This window comes from Oncorhynchus mykiss, chromosome 7, assembly GCF_013265735.2.
Source record: "Oncorhynchus mykiss isolate Arlee chromosome 7, USDA_OmykA_1.1, whole genome shotgun sequence".
Lineage (NCBI taxonomy): Eukaryota > Metazoa > Chordata > Actinopteri > Salmoniformes > Salmonidae > Oncorhynchus > Oncorhynchus mykiss.
Window position 1 is genome coordinate 74,475,705 of NC_048571.1, and position 23,515 is coordinate 74,499,219.

Consider the following 23,515-nt stretch of genomic DNA (forward strand, 5'->3'; position numbering starts at 1 on the left):
GTAATAACCTATTAGGGTTGCTGTGGCTAAGTAAAGTAATAACCTATTAGGGTTGCTGTGGCTAAGTAAAGTAATAACCTATCAGGGTTGATGTGGCTACATAAAGTAATAACCTATCAGGGTTGATGTGGCTACATAAAGTAATAACCTATTAGGGTTGCTGTGGCTAAGTAAAGTAATAACCTATTAGGGTTGCTGTGGCTAAGTAAAGTAATAACCTATTAGGGTTGATGTGGCTAAGTAAAGTAATAACCTATCAGGGTTGATGTGATTACATAAAGTAATAACCTATTAGGGTTGCTGTGGCTAAGTAAAGTAATAACCTATTAGGGTTGATGTGGCTAAGTAAAGTAATAACCTATCAGGGTTGATGTGGCTACATAAAGTAATAACCTATCAGGGTTGCTGTGGCTACGTAAAGTAATAACCTATCAGGGTTGATGTGGCTACGTAAAGTAATAACCTATCAGGGTTGCTGTGGCTACATAAAGTAATAACCTATCAGGGTTGCTGTGGCTAAGTAAAGTAATAACCTATTAGGGTTGATGTGGCTAAGTAAAGTAATAACTTATCAGGGTTGCTGTGGCTACATAACGTAATAACATATCAGGGTTGCTGTGGCTAAGTAAAGTAATAACCTATCAGGGTTGCTGTGGCTAAGTAAAGTAATAACCTATTAGGGTTGCTGTGGCTAAGTAAAGTAATAACTTATCAGGGTTGCTGTGGCTAAGTAAAGTAATAACCTATCAGGGTTGCTGTGGCTAGGTAAAGTAATAACTTATCAGGGTTGCTGTGGCTAGGTAAAGTAATAACTTATCAGGGTTGCTGTGGCTAAGTAAAGTAATAACTTATCAGGGTTGCTGTGGCTAGGGAAAGTAATAACTTATCAGGGTTGCTGTGGCTAAGTAAAGTAATAACCTATCAGGGTTGCTGTGGCTAAGTAAAGTAATAACCTATCAGGGTTGCTGTGGCTATGTAAAGTAATAACCTATCAGGGTTGCTGTGGCTACATACAGTAATAACCTATTAGGGTTGCTGTGGCTAGGTAAAGTAATAACCTATTAGGGTTGATGTGGCTAAGTAAAGTAATAACCTATTAGGGTTGATGTGGCTACATAAAGTAATAACCTATCAGGGTTGCTGTGGCTAAGTAAAGTAATAACCTATCAGGGTTGCTGTGGCTAAGTAAAGTAATAACATATCAGGGTTGATGTGGCTAAGTAAAGTAATAACCTATCAGGGTTGATGTGGCTAAGTAAAGTAATAACCTATTAGGGTTGCTGTGGCTAGGTAAAGTAATAACCTATCAGGGTTGATGTGGCTAAGTAAAGTAATAACCTATCAGGGTTGATGTGGCTAAGTAAAGTAATAACCTATCAGGTTGCTGTGGCTACGTAAAGTAATAACTTATCAGGGTTGCTGTGGCTAAGTAAAGTAATAACTTATCAGGGTTGCTGTGGCTAAGTAAAGTAATAACCTATCAGGGTTGCTGTGGCTAGGTAAAGTAATAACTTATCAGGGTTGCTGTGGCTAGGTAAAGTAATAACTTATCAGGGTTGCTGTGGCTAGGTAAAGTAATAACTTATCAGGGTTGCTGTGGCTAAGTAAAGTAATAACTTATCAGGGTTGCTGTGGCTAGGGAAAGTAATAACTTATCAGGGTTGCTGTGGCTAAGTAAAGTAATAACCTATTAGGGTTGATGTGGCTAAGTAAAGTAATAACTTATCAGGGTTGCTGTGGCTACATAAAGTAATAACCTATCAGGGTTGCTGTGGCTAAGTAAAGTAATAACCTATCAGGGTTGCTGTGGCTAAGTAAAGTAATAACCTATCAGGGTTGATGTGGCTAAGTAAAGTAATAACCTATCAGGGTTGATGTGGCTAAGTAAAGTAATAACCTATTAGGGTTGCTGTGGCTAGGTAAAGTAATAACCTATCAGGGTTGATGTGGCTAAGTAAAGTAATAACCTATCAGGGTTGATGTGGCTAAGTAAAGTAATAACCTATCAGGGTTGCTGTGGCTAAGTAAAGTAATAACCTATCAGGGTTTATGTGGCTACATAAAGTAATAACCTATTAGGGTTGCTGTGGCTAAGTTAAGTAATAACCTATTAGGGTTGATGTGGCTAAGTAAAGTAATAACCTATCAGGGTTGATGTGGCTAAGTAAAGTAATAACTTATCAGGGTTGATGTGGCTACATAAAGTAATAACCTATTAGGGTTGCTGTGGCTAAGTAAAGTAATAACCTATTAGGGTTGCTGTGGCTAAGTAAAGTAATAACCTATCAGGGTTGATGTGGCTACATAAAGTAATAACCTATCAGGGTTGATGTGGCTACATAAAGTAATAACCTATTAGGGTTGCTGTGGCTAAGTAAAGTAATAACCTATTAGGGTTGATGTGGCTAAGTAAAGTAATTACCTATCAGGGTTGATGTGGCTACATAAAGTAATAACCTATCAGGGTTTATGTGGCTACATAAAGTAATAACCTATTAGGGTTGCTGTGGCTAAGTAAAGTAATAACTTATCAGGGTTGCTGTGGCTAGGGAAAGTAATAACTTATCAGGGTTGCTGTGGCTAAGTAAAGTAATAACCTATCAGGGTTGCTGTGGCTAAGTAAAGTAATAACCTATCAGGGTTGCTGTGGCTATGTAAAGTAATAACCTATCAGGGTTGCTGTGGCTACATACAGTAATAACCTATTAGGGTTGCTGTGGCTAGGTAAAGTAATAACCTATTAGGGTTGATGTGGCTAAGTAAAGTAATAACCTATTAGGGTTGATGTGGCTACATAAAGTAATAACCTATCAGGGTTGATGTGGCTAAGTAAAGTAATAACCTATTAGGGTTGCTGTGGCTAAGTAAAGTAATAACCTATCAGGGTTGCTGTAACTACATGAAGTAATAACCTATCAGGGTTGCTGTGGCTAAGTAAAGTAATAACCTATCAGGGTTGCTGTGGCTACATAAAGTAATAACCTATCAGGGTTTATGTGGCTACATAAAGTAATAACCTATTAGGGTTGCTGTGGCTAAGTAAAGTAATAACCTATTAGGGTTGATGTGGCTAAGTAAAGTAATAACCTATCAGGGTTGATGTGGCTAAGTAAAGTAATAACTTATCAGGGTTGATGTGGCTACATAAAGTAATAACCTATTAGGGTTGCTGTGGCTAAGTAAAGTAATAACCTATTAGGGTTGCTGTGGCTAAGTAAAGTAATAACCTATCAGGGTTGATGTGGCTACATAAAGTAATAACCTATCAGGGTTGATGTGGCTACATAAAGTAATAACCTATTAGGGTTGCTGTGGCTAAGTAAAGTAATAACCTATTAGGGTTGCTGTGGCTAAGTAAAGTAATAACCTATTAGGGTTGATGTGGCTAAGTAAAGTAATAACCTATCAGGGTTGATGTGATTACATAAAGTAATAACCTATTAGGGTTGCTGTGGCTAAGTAAAGTAATAACCTATTAGGGTTGATGTGGCTAAGTAAAGTAATAACCTATCAGGGTTGATGTGGCTACATAAAGTAATAACCTATCAGGGTTGCTGTGGCTACGTAAAGTAATAACCTATCAGGGTTGATGTGGCTACGTAAAGTAATAACCTACCAGGGTTGCTGTGGCTACATAAAGTAATAACCTATCAGGGTTGCTGTGGCTAAGTAAAGTAATAACCTATTAGGGTTGATGTGGCTAAGTAAAGTAATAACTTATCAGGGTTGCTGTGGCTACATAAAGTAATAACATATCAGGGTTGCTGTGGCTAAGTAAAGTAATAACCTATCAGGGTTGCTGTGGCTAAGTAAAGTAATAACTTATCAGGGTTGCTGTGGCTAAGTAAAGTAATAACTTATCAGGGTTGCTGTGGCTAAGTAAAGTAATAACTTATCAGGGTTGCTGTGGCTAAGTAAAGTAATAACCTATCAGGGTTGCTGTGGCTAGGTAAAGTAATAACTTATCAGGGTTGCTGTGGCTAGGTAAAGTAATAACTTATCAGGGTTGCTGTGGCTAAGTAAAGTAATAACTTATCAGGGTTGCTGTGGCTAGGGAAAGTAATAACTTATCAGGGTTGCTGTGGCTAAGTAAAGTAATAACCTATCAGGGTTGCTGTGGCTAAGTAAAGTAATAACCTATCAGGGTTGCTGTGGCTATGTAAAGTAATAACCTATCAGGGTTGCTGTGGCTACATACAGTAATAACCTATTAGGGTTGCTGTGGCTAGGTAAAGTAATAACCTATTAGGGTTGATGTGGCTAAGTAAAGTAATAACCTATTAGGGTTGATGTGGCTACATAAAGTAATAACCTATCAGGGTTGATGTGGCTAAGTAAAGTAATAACCTATTAGGGTTGCTGTGGCTAAGTAAAGTAATAACCTATCAGGGTTGCTGTAACTACATAAAGTAATAACCTATCAGGGTTGCTGTGGCTAAGTAAAGTAATAACCTATCAGGGTTGCTGTGGCTACATAAAGTAATAACCTATCAGGGTTTATGTGGCTACATAAAGTAATAACCTATTAGGGTTGCTGTGGCTAAGTAAAGTAATAACCTATTAGGGTTGATGTGGCTAAGTAAAGTAATAACCTATCAGGGTTGATGTGGCTAAGTAAAGTAATAACTTATCAGGGTTGATGTGGCTACATAAAGTAATAACCTATTAGGGTTGCTGTGGCTAAGTAAAGTAATAACCTATTAGGGTTGCTGTGGCTAAGTAAAGTAATAACCTATCAGGGTTGATGTGGCTACATAAAGTAATAACCTATCAGGGTTGATGTGGCTACATAAAGTAATAACCTATTAGGGTTGCTGTGGCTAAGTAAAGTAATAACCTATTAGGGTTGCTGTGGCTAAGTAAAGTAATAACCTATTAGGGTTGATGTGGCTAAGTAAAGTAATAACCTATTAGGGTTGATGTGGCTAAGTAAAGTAATAACCTATTAGGGTTGCTGTGGCTACGTAAAGTAATAACCTATCAGGGTTGATGTGGCTACATAAAGTAATAACCTATCAGGGTTTATGTGGCTACATAAAGTAATAACCTATTAGGGTTGCTGTGGCTAAGTAAAGTAATAACCTATTAGGGTTGATGTGGCTAAGTAAAGTAATAACCTATCAGGGTTGATGTGGCTACATAAAGTAATAACCTATTAGGGTTGCTGTGGCTAAGTAAAGTAATAACCTATTAGGGTTGCTGTGGCTAAGTAAAGTAATAACCTATTAGGGTTGCTGTGGCTAAGTAAAGTAATAACCTATTAGGGTTGATGTGGCTAAGTAAAGTAATAACCTATTAGGGTTGATGTGGCTAAGTAAAGTAATAACCTATCAGGGTTGATGTGGCTACATAAAGTAATAACCTATCAGGGTTGATGTGGCTAAGTAAAGTAATAACCTATCAGGGTTGATGTGGCTAAGTAAAGTAATAACCTATCAGGGTTGCTGTGGCTACGTAAAGTAATAACCTATCAGGGTTGCTGTAACTACATAAAGTAATAACCTATCAGGGTTGCTGTGGCTAAGTAAAGTAATAACCTATCAGGGTTTCTGTGGCTACATAAAGTAATAACCTATCAGGGTTTATGTGGCTACATACAGTAATAACCTATTAGGGTTGCTGTGGCTAAGTAAAGTAATAACCTATTAGGGTTGATGTGGCTAAGTAAAGTAATAACCTATCAGGGTTGATGTGGCTAAGTAAAGTAATAACTTATCAGGGTTGATGTGGCTACATAAAGTAATAACCTATTAGGGTTGCTGTGGCTAAGTAAAGTAATAACCTATTAGGGTTGCTGTGGCTAAGTAAAGTAATAACCTATCAGGGTTGATGTGGCTACATAAAGTAATAACCTATCAGGGTTGATGTGGCTACATAAAGTAATAACCTATTAGGGTTGCTGTGGCTAAGTAAAGTAATAACCTATTAGGGTTGATGTGACTAAGTAAAGTAATAACCTATCAGGGTTGATGTGGCTACATAAAGTAATAACCTATCAGGGTTTATGTGGCTACATAAAGTAATAACCTATTAGGGTTGCTGTGGCTAAGTAAAGTAATAACCTATTAGGGTTGATGTGGCTAAGTAAAGTAATAACCTATCAGGGTTGATGTGGCTACATAAAGTAATAACCTATCAGGGTTTATGTGGCTACATAAAGTAATAACCTATTAGGGTTGCTGTGGCTAAGTAAAGTAATAACCTATTAGGGTTGATGTGGCTAAGTAAAGTAATAACCTATCAGGGTTGATGTGGCTACATAAAGTAATAACCTATCAGGGTTGCTGTGGCTACATAAAGTAATAACCTATCAGGGTTGCTGTGGCTACGTAAAGTAATAACCTATCAGGGTTGCTGTGGCTAAGTAAAGTAATAACCTATCAGGGTTGATGTGGCTAAGTAAAGTAATAACTTATCAGGGTTGCTGTGGCTACATAAAGTAATAACCTATCAGGGTTGCTGTGGCTACATAAAGTAATAACCTATCAGGGTTGCTGTGGCTACATAAAGTAATAACCTATTAGGGAAATGAGAGGACTGAGTGTATCGCACACAAGCCCTAGTAACAGTGGTTCAAAAGAGGTGTGTGTGTGTGTGTGTGGTGTGTGTGTGTGTTTGGCATTCTGTCATCTCTAGTTGGCACCGGTCAAAGGTACGGCAGGACAGTAAGACTACCACCATACTGAGAGCACCACAAGACCTTCAAGTGTGCCAATAAAATGCCCAAAGTACCAACACCTGCCAACGATAAAAGTCCAATGCTCCCCCAATGCAATGCCAAGCACATCAAAAGGAACAAAGACACTTTAAAGATACTTTTAAAACATGTTTTTATAGTTTGGGCCCTTCACAGACAAATAAACCAAATCTTTGACCTTGTTGTAAAATTCAATCATTTCAAGCTACAAGGACCTAAAAAAACGAGTGCCACAACTAGCAACCAAAAGTCGTTAAATCTAGACATATTCTATGACCATTTGTCATAGAATGACTAATGGTTACGGTCTAGAAGGTAGGGTATATTAGTGTGACATAAGAGGGGGTGTGAGACAGTGGTTTAATGAGAGCTTCCAATGTCCCTAACCATCCCGAACCAGTACTGTTAAAGTCTGTTAAGAGATCCCTCATTACTGTCTCCAATCCCTCGCACCTACCACTGGGCCTAGCACTATGTGTGTGTGTGTGTGTCTCCGTGTGTGTGCGTGCATGCATGCGTGTGTATACCTGCATGTGAACACATGTATGTGCGTGCCTGTGTGTGTCTTTGTGTGCGAGTGTGTATTCATATGTACCTAGCTGTGTGTCAGTCAGCCTTGTCCTTAATTAAACTAAATGAGAGGAAAATTGAGGGCACTAGCTGCATCTCATTGCAAAATCCACTCGGCTCTCCCTCTGCCTATTATCTGACACACAGGGAACTCTTTGATCAGAGCAGGAGAGAGCGATCGAGAGAGAGAGTGGAGAGATCGCATGTTCGAGAGAGCAGGCGTGAGATAGAGAGAGAGCAGGCGTGAGATAGAGAGAGAGCAGGCGTGAGATAGAGAGAGCAGGCGTGAGATAGAGAGAGAGCACGCGTGAGATAGAGAGAGAGCACGCATGAGATAGAGAGAGAGCACGCATGAGATAGAGAGAGAGCACGCGTGAGATAGAGAGAGCACGCGTGAGAAAGAGAGAGAGCACGCGTGAGATAGAAAGAGCACGCGTGAGAAAGAGAGAGAGCACGCGTAAGATAGAGAGAGAGCACGCGTGAGATAGAGAAAGCACGCGAGAGAGGGGGAGCGCGAGCGAGAGAGGGGGAGCGCGAGCGAGAGAGAGGGAGCGCGAGCGAGAGAGGGAGAGCAGGACAAAGAGAGAGTGTGTAGGGGAGAGAGAGCAGGAGAGAGAGCAAGCTATTTCTTCAGAGAAAGCTTTGGAGCCAGACTCAGGGGAAAGAGAGAAAGAGAACAAGAGAGAAGAGAAGAGTCACTGGAATAACTAAGACGTTCACTCCTCTTTTAAGAATAGGCTTTGTCTGTGTGCTACTAAGCTCGGGCCATCAATGAGCTGGTGTGAGCAGAGGCACCTTCTAACATACAGTGGAGACACGCACGCACACACACACCAATATTAGCAGACACATGCAGACACTCCCACAGCAGTTCTCACGGTGTGAGAACCTACCATAGTGTTTAAGGTGTGTGAATGAAACCAGCCATTATATCCCTCTTATTTTTTAGTCTTCAGGGAACAATGTCCTTTCTTACGTTCTTTGTTAGTTCAGAAGAAGACAGGCAGGCTGCCCATCCAACACACTGTAGCATACCTGGGCATTACTGATTTGAGCTAATTAAAAGCCACATGCTTCATCAATACACACACAGGCAGACAAACACAGGTACACACACGCAAACACACACAGACTCTCACACACATAGTTCCTGGAGTGCAGCTGTGATGGCTTGGAGCATTAGCAGTGTGAAACATAAGAGATTGGCCAGGCTTCACTTCCTAGTTCGGTTCTAGCTCAGCCTGTATCGGCGGCAGGCCAATACAGTGCCCCACTTAGACTACAGGGCAGTGTAAACTGCACTGTGCTGCCTTGAATATTTTCTTTATCACATAGTCCATTCCAGCACAGTTCAAGCAACTTACCAGCGAAATTTGGTCAGCGTAAGCAGGCCAGCCTAGTGCTATAGGTTTGACCCTGTAATGTCAATCACTTGTATATCATAATACTGATAATCTTAACAAAACTATAATAGAATACTTCCTGATAATTTGATGCAGTTGATACTGATCATGCCCTTCTCTCGCATCTGTCCATCCATCACTCTTTCTGAACTGAGAATTGCAACATCTCATGCATCTGCTCACACACTGCCAATGGAAGAACAGACACAAGAAAAAACAAATGCACACAAACACACATTCACATATACACAGACTTTAACAACACGTTTTCTGTGAATGTAATCTAAAAGATTGTAGGCGTGCTGTACCAAATCAGGCCATATGTTAACAAACATTACAGGTGAGAGGGAGAGAACAGCTGGTGATATAGAGGGAATGGGTGAGAGGGAGAGAACAGCTAGTGATATAGAGGGAATGGGAGAGAGGGAGAGAACAGCTAGTGATATAGAGGGAATGGGAGAGAGGGAGAGAACAGCTAGTGATATAGACGGAATGGGAGAGAGGGAGAGAACAGCTAGTGATATAGAGGGAATGGGAGAGAGGGAGAGAACAGCTAGTGATATAGAGGGAATGGGAGAGAGGGAGAGAACAGCTAGTGATATAGAGGGAATGGGAGAGAGGGAGAGAACAGCTAGTGATATAGAGGGAATGGGAGAGAGTGAGAGAACAGCTAGTGATTTAGAGGGAATGGAAGAGAGTGAGAGAACAGCTAGTGATTTAGAGGGAATGGGAGAGAGTGAGATAACAGCTGGTGATTTAGAGGGAATGGGAGAGAGTGAGATAACAGCTAGTGATTTAGAGGGAATGGAAGAGAGTGAGAGAACAGCTAGTGATATAGAGGGAATGGGAGAGAGGGAGAGAACAGCTAGTGATATAGAGGGAATGGGAGAGAGGGAGAGAACAGCTAGTGATATAGAGGGAATGGGAGAGAGGGAGAGAACAGCTAGTGATATAGACGGAATGGGAGCGAGGGAGAGAACAGCTAGTGATATAGACGGAATGGGAGAGAGTGAGAGAACAGCTAGTGATATAGACGGAATGGGAGAGAGGGAGAGAACAGCTAGTGATATAGACGGAATGGGAGAGAGGGAGATAACAGCTAGTGATGTAGACGGAATGGGAGAGAAGGAGAGAACAGCTAGTGATATAGAGGGAATGGGAGAGAGGGAGAGAACAGCTAGTGATATAGACGGAATGGGAGAGAGGGAGAGAACAGCTAGTGATATAGACGGAATGGGAGAGAGTGAGAGAACAGCTAGTGATATAGACGGAATGGGAGAGAGTGAGAGAACAGCTAGTGATATAGAGGGAATGGGAGAGAGTGAGAGAACAGCTAGTGATTTAGAGGGAATGGGAGAGAGGGAGAGAACAGCTAGTGATTTAGTGAGAATGGGAGAGAGTGAGAGAACAGCTAGTGATATAGAGGAAATGGGAGAGAACAGCTAGTGATATAGACGGAATGGGAGAGACGGAGAGAACAGCTAGTGATATAGAGGGAATGGGAGAGAGGGAGAGAACAGCTAGTGATATAGACGGAATGGGAGAGGGAGAGAACAGCTGGTAATATAGAGGGAGGGAAAGAGAAAGAGTGATGGGAAGCTGAGCATTTTAAATGAATCAGGATGACAGTAAACCTATTCACTCCCAAAACAATGTGTTGAAATGACCCTCCCTATACACAGATGGACTACCGGTGTGTGTGTCTATCTTTGACAGTGTGTGTGTTATCCATGTCATTGGGTCTGGTTTGGGCCCCGTCTGTTTGCCAGGCTGGCCAGCAGACCTCTCTCTCAGTATGCCTCCTCCACCCAGGAGAAAAGGACTGGACAGTCCACACACACCATCCTTCTACTATACTACTGTCTGTCTCGGTCCATCTGTCCATGTCTTTTTGTTGTATTCCTTCCCTCCCTCTGTCTTTCTATCCATCCCACTGCCCTTAACAGTCTTGATCCTGCCCTCTCCTTCAGTCTCTCCCCTCCCTCTCCTCCTCCTTCCTTCCATCTCTCCCCTCCCTCTCTTCCATCTCTCGCTCCCTCTTCCATTTCTCCCTCCCTTTCTTCCTCCCATCTCTCCCTCCCTCTTCCATTTCTCCCTCCCTTTCTTCCATCTCTCCCTCTCTTCCCTCCCTCTCTTCCTCCTTCCATCTCTCCCTCCCTCTCTTCCTCCTTCCATCTCTCGCTCCCTCTCTTCCTCCTTCCATCTCTCGCTCCCTCTCTTCCTCCTTCCATCTCTCGCTCCCTCCCTCTCTTCCTCCTTCCATCTCTCGCTCCCTCCCTCTCTTCCTCCTTCCATCTCTCGCTCCCTCTCTTCCTCCTTCCATCTCTCGCTCCCTCTCTTCCTCCTTCCATCTTTCCCTCCCTCTCTTCCATCTCCCTCCCTCTCTTCCATCTCCCTCCCTCCCTCTCTTCCTCCTTCCTTCCATCTCTCCCTCCCTCCCTCTTCCATTTCTGCCTCCCTTTCTTCCTCCTTCCATCTCTCCCTCATTCCATCTCTACCTCCCTCTATTCCTCCTTCCATCTCTCGTTCTCTTTCTTCCTCCCATCTCTCGTTCTCTTTCTTCCTCCCATCTCTCGCTCCCTTTCTTCCTCCCATCTCTCGCTCCCTCTCTTCCTCCCATCTCTCCCTCCCTCTCTTCCTCCTTCCATCTCTCCCTCCCTCTCTTCCTCCTTCCATCTCTCCCATCTCTCCCTCCCATCTTTCCCTCCCTCTCTTCCATCTTTCCCTCCCTCTCTTCCTCCTTCCTTCCATCTCTCTCTCCCTCCCTCTTCCATTTCCTCCTCCTTCCATCTCTCCCTCCCTCTTCCATTTCTCCCTCCCTTTCTTCCTCCTTCCATCTCTCCCTCTCTCTTCCATCTCTCTCTTCCTCCTTCCATCTCTTTCTTCCTCCTTCCATCTCTCCCTCTCTCTCTTCATCCTTCCATCTCTCCCTCCCTCTCTTCCTCCTTCCATCTCTCCCTCCCTCTCTTCTTCCTCCCATCTCTCCCTCCCTCTCTTCTTCCTCCCATCTCTCCCTCCCTCTCTTCTTCCTCCCATCTCTCGCTCCCTCTCTTCCTCCCATCTCTCGCTCCCTCTCTTCCTCCCATCTCTCGCTCCCTCGCTTCCTCCCATCTCTCGCTCCCTCTCTTCCTCCCATCTCTCGCTCCCTCTCTTCCTCACATCTCTCGCTCCCTCTCTTCCTCCCATCTCTCGCTCCCTCTCTTCCTCCCATCTCTCGCTCCCTCTCTTCCTCCCATCTCTCGCTCCCTCTCTTCCTCCCATCTCTCGCTCCCTCTCTTCCTCCTTCCATCTCTCGCTCCCTCTCTTCCTCCTTCCATCTCTCGCTCCCTCTCTTCCTCCTTCCATCTCTCGCTCCCTCCCTCTTCCTCCTTCCATCTCTCGCTCCCTCCCTCTTCCATTTCTCCCTCCCTTTCTTCCTCCTTCCATCACTCCCTCATTCCATCTCTACCTCCCTCTATTCCTCCTTCCATCTCTCGCTCCCTCACTTCCTCCTTCCATCTCTCCCTCCCTCTCTTCCTCCTTCCATCTCTCCCTCCCTCTCTTCCTCCTTCCATCTCACCCATCTCTCCCTCCCTCTCTTCCATCTTTCCCTCCCTCTCTTCCATCTCCCTCCCTCTCTCCCTCCCTCTTCCATTTCTCCCTCCCTCTTCCATTTCTCCCTCCCTTTCTTGCTCCTTCCATTCTCCTCCATTCCATCTCTACCTCCCTCTATTCCTCCTTCCATCTCTCCCTCTCTCTTCCTCCTTCCATCTCTCTCTTCCTCCTTCCATCTCTCCCTCCCTCTCTTCCTACTTCCATCTCTCGCTCCCTCTCTTCCTCCTTCCATCTCTCCCTCCCTCTCTCCCTCCCTCTCTTCCATCTCTCCCTCCCTCTCTTCCATTTCTCCCTCCCCCTCTTCCATCTCTCCCTCCCCCTCTTCCATCTCTCCCTCCCCCTCTTCCATCTCTCCCTCCCCCTCTTCCATCTCTCCCTCCCTCTCTTCCATCTCTCCCTCCCTCTTCCATCTCTCCCTCCCTCTCTTCCTCCCTCTCTTCCATCTCTCCCTCCCTCTCTTCCATCTCTCCCTCCCTCTCTTCCATCTCTCCCTCCCTCTCTTCCATCTCTCCCTCCCTCTAGCTATCACAGGAGGCTGGGTCCCATCTGCAGCTTACCCTTAAAAGAGAGAGAAAGAGAGACAGAGATAGAGAGAGAGGAGAGAGAGAAAGAGAGCGAGAGATAGGGGGGGTTTAGTTGCCAGGCGGGGTCGGTCCCATCATTACCATGCCTGTGGCGAGAGTGTGGGGGGTTGATGTCAGTCTGCCAAGTCTCTGACACACAGAAAGACACACTGTACGCTTAAACACAATGCCAGATTGACACACACACAAATCATTACGTGCCTGTAGGACAACAATGATCAGTCAATTAGCCTCTGACACACACAGTGCTCATGGATACACCCGTCACTCTGGAATACCAACGACCGTGTACCATGCCAACGTGGCCAAGAAGACTACACAAACGTGGAATATTTGAAAGACTAACCATTTAACTGCAGGGTAAGCAAATCAATTTCCTATCAAGACCGTGCTGGTCCAGTTCAATAGCTAACACTTCAGAACATTTAGACTTTGGACTGTTCATTAATGATGCCTACGTCAGGATAGAATGAAAAACAACTAAATGTCCCCTCCACTTTCCACTCCAATAAATCTTCTGTGGTTTCTATGTCAGAGTCAGAGGACCCTCTGAGTGTGTGGTGGGGCATGTGGGAAACCCTTCAGTAGGACAACCTGTGTCTGGCATGCCTGGCACCTCCTGGCACCTCCTGGCACAGTGGCCAGAGAGCAGATGGGAGCGTTGTACCCCCTCTGGTGAAACAGCTGACAATTGCTAACGCTATGGTCATACCAGGGTGGGGTGGGATGGGATATGTCGATAGGGAGGACTAGGGGAGGGATGGAGGGAAAGGAGGGAGCGGAAGGAGAGAGGGGGCGAGGGAGAGAAGGAGGGGCGGGGAGGGAGAGAAGAAGGAGGGAGAGGGGAGGGAGAGAGGTAGGAGGGAGAGGGGAGGGAGAGAGGTAGGAGGGAGGGGGAGCGAGAGAAAGGAAGGAGAGGGGGAGCGGTAGGGTAGGGGGAGAGAGCGGAAGGAGAGGGGGAGAGAGAGAGGAAGGAAAGGGGGAGAGAGAGGAAGGAGAGGGGGAGAGAGAGAGGAAGGAGAGGGGGAGAGAGAGGAAGGAGAGGGAGAGAGAGGAGAGAGGAAGGAGGGAGGGGGAGAGAGAGGTAGGAGGGAGGGGGAGAGAGAGGTAGGAGGGAGGGGGAGCGAGAGAGAGGTAGGAGGGAGGGGGAGCGAGAGAGAGGTAGGAGGGAGGGGGAGCGAGAGAGAGGGTAGGAAAGGGGGAGAACGAGAGGAAGGAGGGAGGGGGAGAATGAGAGGAAGGAGGGAGGGGGAGAGGGAGAGGGAGCGAGAGAGAGGAAGGAGAGGGGAGAGAGGGGGGGAGAGAGAGAGGAAGGTGGGGGGGAGAGGAAGGAGAGCGGGGGAGATGGAGAGAGGTAGGAGAGCGGGAGAGAGGAAGGAGAGAGAAAGGAGAAGGTGAGAGAGAGAAAGGAGGGAGGGAGGGGGAGAGAGGTAGGGAAGGAGAAGGAAGTAAAGGGAGACAGAGGTTTGATACTAAACTAATTAGCAACAGAATCCTTCAGAGAAAGAGAGGGTTGTGTTAAAAGGAAATGGTGGAGACCATGGGACAATCATGAGACTGACAAATGAGGTTACAGATACAACATAAAACATGCACACCCACTTTGTCTCTCCCTTTTCTATTACCCCTCCCTCCTCTAACTCTCTTTCACTCACTCTTTCGTTCTCTCTCTACAGCTGGGAGAGGGAATCGCTACAGGGAGTTTGGTCCCCAAAGACAGACTGATCCATCCATCCATTCAACAGCCTTTCTTACCATCTCTCCCTATTTCCCTTTCCACCTCTCTCTTTCTCTCTGTCTCGCTCCATCTCTCCCAAACACACAAACAGCTCCCTTATGTCTGTACAAGCTAAACTCTCTCACACACACACACACACACACACACACACACACACACACACACACAGCTCCCTTATGTATGTACAAGCTAAACTTATATTGTGAAACACAAAAGCATGACACACTGACAGACTAACATTCATGGTGGAACCTAATGCATACAACGAAACACACACACACACACACACACACACACACACACACACACACACACACAGAGAGTGTGTGCTTGGGGACAAGCCAGAGCCTTTCCCCCACTTCACATTTCAACAGATCCATCAAAAAGAGCTTCCACCGCACGTTGCTAATCCACTGTTCTCCCTCGTCATTCTCTCTACCTCCTCTCCTTCGTCATTCTCTCTACCTCCTCTCCCTCGTCATTCTCTCTACCTCCTCTCCCTCGTCATTCTCTCTACCTCCTCTCCCTCGTCATTCTCTCTACCTCCTCTCCCTCGTCATTCTCTCTACCTCCTCTCCCTCGTCATTCTCTCTACCTCCTCTCCCTCGTCATTCTCTCTACCTCCTCTCCCTCGTCATTCTCTCTACCTCCTCTCCCTCGTCATTCTCTCTACCTCCTCTCCCTCGTCATTCTCTCTGCCTCCTCTCCCTCGTCATTCTCTCTGCCTCCTCTCCCTCGTCATTCTCTCTACCTCCTCTCCCTCGTCATTCTCTCTACCTCCTCTCCCTCGTCATTCTCTCTACCTCCTCTCCCTCGTCATTCTCTCTACCTCCTCTCCCTCGTCATTCTCTCTACCTCCTCTCCCTCGTCATTCTCTCTACCTCCTCTCCCTCGTCATTCTCTCTACCTCCTCTCCCTCGTCATTCTCTCTACCTCCTCTCCCTCGCCATTCTCTCTACCTCCTCTCCCTCGCCATTCTCTCTACCTCCTCTCCCTCGCCATTCTCTCTACCTCCTCTCCCTCGTCATTCTCTCTACCTCCTCTCCCTCGTCATTCTCTCTACCTCCTCTCCCTCGTCATTCTCTCTACCTCCTCTCCCTCGTCATTCTCTCTACCTCCTCTCCCTCGTCATTCTCTCTACCTCCTCTCCCTCGTCATTCTCTCTACCTCCTCTCCCTCGTCATTCTCTCTACCTCCTCTACCTCGTCATTCTCTCTACCTCCTCTCCCTCGTCATTCTCTCTACCTCCTCTCCCTCGTCATTCTCTCTACCTCCTCTCCCTCGTCATTCTCTCTACCTCCTCTCCCTCGTCATTCTCTCTAACTCCTCTCTCTCTCATCCTCCCTCTCTCCATCATCATCTCCTCCTCTATTCACCATCTCCCTCGTCATTCTCTCTACCTCCTCTCTCTCTCATCCTCCCTCCCTCATCATCATCTCCTCCTCTATTCACCCTCTCCCTCGTCATTCTCTCTACCTCCTCTCTCTCTCATCCTCCCTCCCTCCATCATCATCTCCTCCTCTATTCACCCTCTCCCTCGTCATTCTCTCTACCTCCTCTCTCTCATCCTCCCTCCCTCCATCATCATCTCCTCCTCTATTCACCATCTCCCTCGTCATTCTCTCTACCTCCTCTCTCTCTCTCTCATCCTCCCTCCCTCCATCATCATCTCCTCCTCTATTCACCGTCTCTTTCCAAGTATGCTGAGTTGGGCCTAGTTGATCTGGGAGATGACACATTTACATTTGAGTCATTTAGTAGACGCTCTTACACAGAGAAAGAGCAAACAACTCCTTACTGGTCCCCCGTGGGAATCCAATCCACAACGTCACAACCATGGTGCTAAAAGCTCCATGCTCTACCAACTGAACAACACAGGACACACACAGAGAAACACACAAGCCCACACACACAGAGAAACACACAAGCCCACACACAGAGAAACACACAAGCCCACACACACAGAGAAACACACAAGCCCACACACACACAGAAACACACAAGCCCACACACACAGAGAAACACTCATGCCAACCATGTGCATGCCGGTATAACAGTGCATGATGGAGAACTAGTAGAGAAAAGTATTGTATTTGGTGACGTGGCTACTAATATGTGTTGTGTTTATTAAAAAAACCTAAGGTCCATGTCTGTTATTCAATGTGTTTTTATGGGATAATTAATAGCAGTTAGGCCAAATAAAATGTTGAATCCAATTTGTTTTTGATACTTCAATGGGTCTTAAAATTCTAAATCAAATAGCAAAAGTAACCTTCTTAAAACCTAGTTATCTTTTTTTGTCTTGACACAGATGTACAAGCACACAAACACACGTATGTAATAACAGCTTAGCTCTCTCTTTCTACACACAGAGACGTCACACACACACACACACACACTCAGATACAAAGATTTCAAAATGCAAACACGTAGACACACGATTATACATTCATAATGGTGAATCAATGACAGACAGGCCTTCAGAAGAACAGACAAGGTAACTTGGTGAATTACAATGAGCTCCTATCTACCCCAAGAGCTCTGTCCTTAGACTACAAACACACACAAACACAAATGTGTATGACAAACCATCATGAACACTTACCAAACACAATCCACAGTCAACATACACTGCGTAGGTACTAATACTGAGACAAAACAAACAACACCACCAACAACAATAACCACCACGCTCTTAGGATGATCACCAAAGATTCAGGGGGAGTAATATTGTGTTGAGGATTAGCGTGTTTCTGGGATAATGGTGTTGATGTGAGCCATGACCAGCCTTTAAAAGCACTTCATGGCTACAGACGTGAGTGCTACGAGTCGGTAGTCAATTAGGCAGGTTACCTTAGTGTTATTGGGCACAGGCACTATGGTGGTCTGCTTAAAACATGTTGGAATTACAGACTCGGTCAGGGAGAGGTTGAAAATGTCAGTGAAGACACTTGCCTGTTGGTCAGCGCATGCTCGCAGTACACGTCCTGGTAATCAGTCTGGCTCTGAGGCCTTGTGAATGTTGACCTGTTTTAAATGGTCTTAATCACATCGGCTGTGGAGAGCATGTGTGTAAAAACTATTGGTCTCTAAATCCGGAGAAATGACATGTAAAAAATAGTTGGTAATTAAATCCAGCTAGAAGGACCACATAAAAACGGTTGGCTGGTATGCCCTCACCAGTCTGAGCAGTCGGCTGTGAATGCCCTCACCAGTCTGAGCAGTCGGCTGTGAATGCCCTCACCAGTCTGAGCAGTCGGCTGTGAATGCCCTCACCAGTCTGAGCAGTCGGCTGTGAATGCCCTCACCAGTCTGAGCAGTCGGCTGTGAATGCCCTCACCAGTCTGAGTAGTCGGCTGTGAATGCCCTCACCAGTCTGAGCAGTCGGCTGTGAATGCCCTCACCAGTCTGAGCAGTTGGCTGTGAATGCTCCCACCCGCTATATACTTCTAACGGACTGGTTTGGTTCCTCCCTCTATAGTGCTGTCTGGTTAGAACATGATGTTGAGGCCCATCACTGTACTCTTAATATTCACCACAACACACACACATACACACAGCTGTTTCCTTTGAAGATGTTTATATGGAGTTTGGTAATCCAAATGACTTGGAATCTTGTTGTGGTTATTTGGATGCATGCACAACATTCAGACCTTCATGTTACCGTTGACAATAAAAAGTCCTCAGAAAGATGCGTCTTCTCCCTACGGACGACGATAAGACTCTGAGCTGAGTGGGCGGGCGGGTGCAGTGTCCAGATACGCATTTCCAAACGCTCTGAATGGTTGGGAATGGCAAGGCTATGATGGGTGAGGGATGACTAAGGTAGGCTGAGCAGCCAAACTGAAGGGACTGTGAGGGGGAGTTAGGTAGAGAGAAGAGGAGCAGGACAGCCTTTTTACAGTGTGTAAACCATAGAGGAAGAGGCGAAGCAAAAGGTTTCATTTTTGCTCAAATCTGTAAAAAATAAGTCCAATGCGTGTCTATGGGCAAATTTTGGACATAAGCTTGTCGCCTGTCTTCCCGCTTAGGGACAACGACTCCCATTGTTAGGGTGGAGGAGTGCATCACTTCATTAAATATAGATCCCTGGTGTAAATGGGAACAAGCGGACATAAATGCTCGTAAAAACAAAAAATAACAAAACTTAGATTCTTGAGATAAAGGCATTTGGAATATCGCGCAAAAACATTGAAATGAATCTAAATTGATATATCGCCCAACCATAGGACACAGCCATAAAAGTTAGGCGGAATCAGAATTTTGATAATACCTAACCATACACAGTGGGGCAACCTCCTGTGAATGTGCCAAGACTGTGGGAATGCCTGAAGGTCCACAGAGCATAGGCTAATGCAGTAGACTGGAGATGTACATCCCTTTCCATCTGCAGTCCAGATGGTAGGCCAGGTCCACACACAAGTCAGCAGCACCGTCCACAATAAAGCAGGGGCGAAACAAACTGACATGAACAAAAACCCAGCTCCAACAGCATGCATTCTTCATTGCTAGAAAAAAAACGATAGATCTCTTATTTCTTACCTTCTTCATTCTGCCGTTGCGTGTGCCTGTGAAGGCCACGGTGTTGCCGTGGTAATCGTAAGCGGCCACCGAGGTCATGCCGTCCTCCTTGTCGATGAAGAGCGGTATTCCTTCTATGGTGCTGGTCCCACCCAGCGGCTGGTTAAAGTCCTGGCCGCAAAAGTTGTCATCGATCTGGAGAGGCTGAGAGAAAGAGAGCAGGAGAGAGAGCGTGGGAGAGATAGAGAGCCGGGGAAGAGAGAGAGAGAGCAGGGGGGAAGAGAGAGAGAAAGAGCGGGGGAGAGAGCAGGGGGAGAGAGAGAGAGCAGGGGGGAGAGAAAGAGCGGGGGAGAGAGCATCGGGGAGAGAGAGAGGGGGAGAGAGAGCAGGGGGGAGAGAGAGAGAGCAGGGGGGAGAGAGAAAGAGCAGGGTGGAGAGAGAGAGAGCAGGGGGGAGAGAGAGAGAGCAGGGGGGAGAGAGAGAGAGCAGGGGGGAGAGAGAGAGAGCAGGGGGGAGAGAGAGAGAGCAGGGGGGAGAGAGAGAGAGCAGGGGGGAGAGAGAGAGAGCAGGGGGAAGAGAGAGAGCAGGGGGAAGAGAGAGAGCAGGGGGAAGAGAGAGAGCAGGGGGGAGAGAGAGAGCAGGGGGGAGAGAGAGCAGGGGGGAGAGAGAGAGCAGGGGGGAGAGAGAGAGAGCAGGGGGGAGAGAGAGAGCAGGGGGGAGAGAGAGAGCAGGGGGGAGAGAGAGAGAGCAGGGGGGAAGAGAGAGAGCAGGGGGAAGAGAGAGAGCAGGGGGGAGAGAGAGAGCAGGGGGAGAGAGCGAGAGAGAGAGAGAGAGAGAGAGCAGGGGGGAGAGAGAGAGAGCAGGGGAGAGAGAGAGAGAGAGCAGGGGGGAGAGAGAGAGAGCAGGGGAGAGAGAGAGAGAGAGAGAGAGAGAGAGAGAGAGAGAGAGAGAGAGAGAGAGCAGGGGAGAGCGCGAGAGTGGGAGCAAGAGGGGCAGAGAGAGAGGGGAGCGAGAGAGGAGCGAGAAGAGTTCGAAAAAAATTACACATGGGAAAGAATTAACCAAATAACAGAGCAAACTGGAATTATATTTGTCCATAAACAGAGAGTACACAGTGGCAGAATACCTGACCACTGTGACTGGCCCAAAATTGAGGAAAGCTTTGACTATGTAGAGAATCAGTGAGCATAGCCTTGCTATTGAGAGAGACCGCCGTAGGCAGACCTGGCTCTCAAGAGAAGATGAAGTGGAAACTGAGCTGCACTTCCTGACCTCCTGCCAAATGTACGACCATACTAGACATATATATTTCCCTCAAATTTCACGGACCCACAAAGAATTTGAAAACAAATCTATTGGGTGAAATACCACAGTGTTCCATCACAGCAGCCAGATTTGCAACCGGTGAAGAACAAACACCATTGTAAATACAACCCTTTTGTACTTTAACTATTTGTACATCATTGCAATAATGACATTTGAAACCTCTACTCCTTTCAAACTTTTGTGAGTGTTACTGTTCTTTGTTCATTTCATTTCAGAGAAGAGTTGAGAGAGAAGAGGGGGATGGAGGGAGGGACACAAGAGGGGAAGGGAGGGAGGGAAAGAGGGAGGGGCGAGGGAAGGAAGGAGGGAGGGGGAGGGGGAGGGGGTGGGAGGGAGAGAGAGAAGGGGAGGGATGGAGAGAGCGAGGGGGAGAGAGAGAGGGGAGGGAGGGGGAGAGTTAGAGAGAGGGAGGGAGAGAGTTAGAGAGAGGGAGGGAGAGGGGGAGAGAGTGGAAGAAGGAGAGAGAGAGGTTAGATGAGTTGTAGCAGTGATATAACAGTGTCTAATATTTGTGTATATATAAGCTAACAGCATCAGCATAACCAAATGTTATGTGACAGAAAGACAGAGGAAAGGGACAATGTTTTGGGGTCAGTTGTGTGTGTATCTGCATGTCAAAGTACTGTTTGAGTGCGTGTGTCTGTGCGTCTCCTCAACTGATTCTCCAATCCACTCAGTCAGGGGTCTAATTCCAACCTGCTACTTGGGTTGCGAGCTGAACCACTGACACATTAAAACATTCAGCCTAGAGGGTAGAGGTCACCAACCTCACTACTCATATCAAATCAGCCTCTCTCAAATCAGTCATAACATACCCTTGACGGTGTGAGTGTGTTTGTGTGCGCGCAACACGCTATGAGGACTAAGAGGTTGCTACACGAGGAAGGCTAGAATTGAAGGTGTCATCAGTGTGTGTTTAACACTGGCAACACGCACTTGCACACACACACACAGAGCGAGTGTGTAAATGGTGGTGTAATCTAAAATCGTATCACTGCATCATCTGATTGATCCAGAAGAGAACAGATAACGCTTCCTCTCTCCATCTGTCGAAATTGATGCAGCATGGCTTGCGTTGCGTCGATATCCCTTTATTCTCCCTTTTCTACTTTTTTCTTCTCTCTCTCTGCCTCTCTTGCTCTCTGCCCCTTTCTCGCTCTCCCTCTGCCACTCTCTCTGCCCCCCTCTCTCTCTCCCTCTCTGCCCCTCTCTCCCCCTCTGCCCCCCTCGCTCTCCCTCTCTGCCCCTCTCTCCCCCTCTGCCCCCCTCGCTCTCCCTCTCTGCCCCTTCCTTGCCTCTCACTCCTCCCCCACCCCTCTCTCCCCCCTCCCTCTTCCTCTCTTCTCCCTCCCTCCCTCTCTTCCCCTTCCCTCAAATCCATCCCTTACCAAGCGCTACAGTAGACAAGGACAGTAAATCGACACATCATTATCCTCACTCCCCGCTACCCCCCCCCTTCCTCCTCTCTCCTTTTCTCTCGCTTAATCTATCCAAAAGGTTTCTATCTCACAGCGGGAAGAATTTGGGGTATCAATTCGGTTAACAAAGCCCCCTCGTTCGCCCCGCAGCCTGGTGGAGAGAGAGGAATTGTCATCAACAGAAAGAAAAGGAGAGAAAGCTGCTTTACGGAAACCTTCCATGACTCACTAGCAATGTGCATCTGGAGAAGGATGGGGAGAAGTGGAGTGAAGTGTGTGTGTGTGTGTGTGTTTGTCCACATGTCCTATGAAACAGGTATATTTATTCGCTAATGGCCTTGGACTGTCTCCCGTCTGGTCGGTCTGTTTTGTCTACACACACACACACAAGACATATCCCCTAGTCCTAAAGCCTGTAAACCAAAGTGACAAGAGGGACCATATTCAACCCAGTCAAGCAAGTCTCCTTAAATCAGAATTTGACTCAGACACTTATAGTAAGACACAACATGCAGACCCTTGACACCAGAGTGTGAGGGAAGGACCTCAATTAATGCATTTTTGGGGTGGGTGGATTTGAAAGGGTTAAGATGCATTACATAGTACACAGACATAGCTATGGTAAAAGTTAGCTTCGCTACACTGGACAGTATAGTCAAAACACATGCAAAGTGCACGAGCATACAACACAGTAAAAAATGTATCTACGGAACACAAAAAAATATTTCTGCCGAGGCGCACTTGGAAGATGCTGGAACAGTCCACATTTACTTTCCCTCTGTAACCAAAACAAGTAATGAATAAAAAAAATCTGACAACCCCATAGTATACTGAACAAAATATAAGCACAACATGCAACAATTTCTAAGATTTTACTGAGTTACAGTTCAAATAAGGAAATGAGTCAATTGAAATAAATTCATTAGATCAGAAAACCAGTCGCTATCTGGTGTGACCACCATTTTCCAACTGCAGCGCGACATCTCCTTCGCATAGAGTTTCATCAGGCTGTTGATTGTGGCCTGTAGAATGTTGTTCCACTGGAACACGCTGTCGTACACATCAATCCAGAGCATACCAAACAGGCTCAATGTTGAGTATGCAGAACATGGAAGAACTGGGACATTTTCAGCTTCCAAGAATTGTGTACAGATCCTTGCGACATGGGGCCCTGCGTTATGATGCTGAAACATGAGCTGATGATGGGCACGACAATGGGCCTCAGGATCTCGTCACGGTATATCTACGCATTTAAATTGCCATCAATAAAATGCCTGTCCATACCATAACCCCACCGCCACCATGGGGCACTTTGTTCACAACATTGACATCAGCAAACCGTTCGTCCAAACGACGCCAAACACACTGTCTGCTATTTACCCGGTACAGTTGAAACCAGGATTCATCCGTGAAGAGCACACTTCTCCCAGCGTGCCTGTGGCCATCAGGGGTGAGCATTTACTCACTGAAGTCGGTGATGGACGCTGAACCGCAGTCAGGTCAAGACACTGGTGAGGACGATGAGCACGCAGATGAGCTTCCCTGAAATGGTTTGTGATAGTTTGGGCAGACATTTTTCAGTTGTGCAAACTCAGCGCTCCAGGTGGCTGGTGTCAGATGATCCCACAGGTGAAGAAGCCAGATGTGGAGGTCCTGGGCGGGCG

General features: G+C 46.3%; 1 protein-coding gene across 3 annotated transcripts in view; it reads right to left on the reverse strand.

Moving 5' to 3' along the window:
• The window catches only part of LOC110528476 (plexin-A1), a 388,596-nt gene that overhangs the window by 263,190 nt on the left and 101,891 nt on the right, over positions 1–23,515 (reverse strand). For all 3 annotated transcript variants that reach the window (XM_021610568.2, XM_036984053.1, XM_036984054.1), the window contains exon 3: positions 19,129–19,311. In XM_021610568.2, the coding sequence (XP_021466243.2) occupies positions 19,129–19,311 (183 nt within the window). The remainder of the gene's footprint in view (positions 1–19,128; positions 19,312–23,515) is intronic.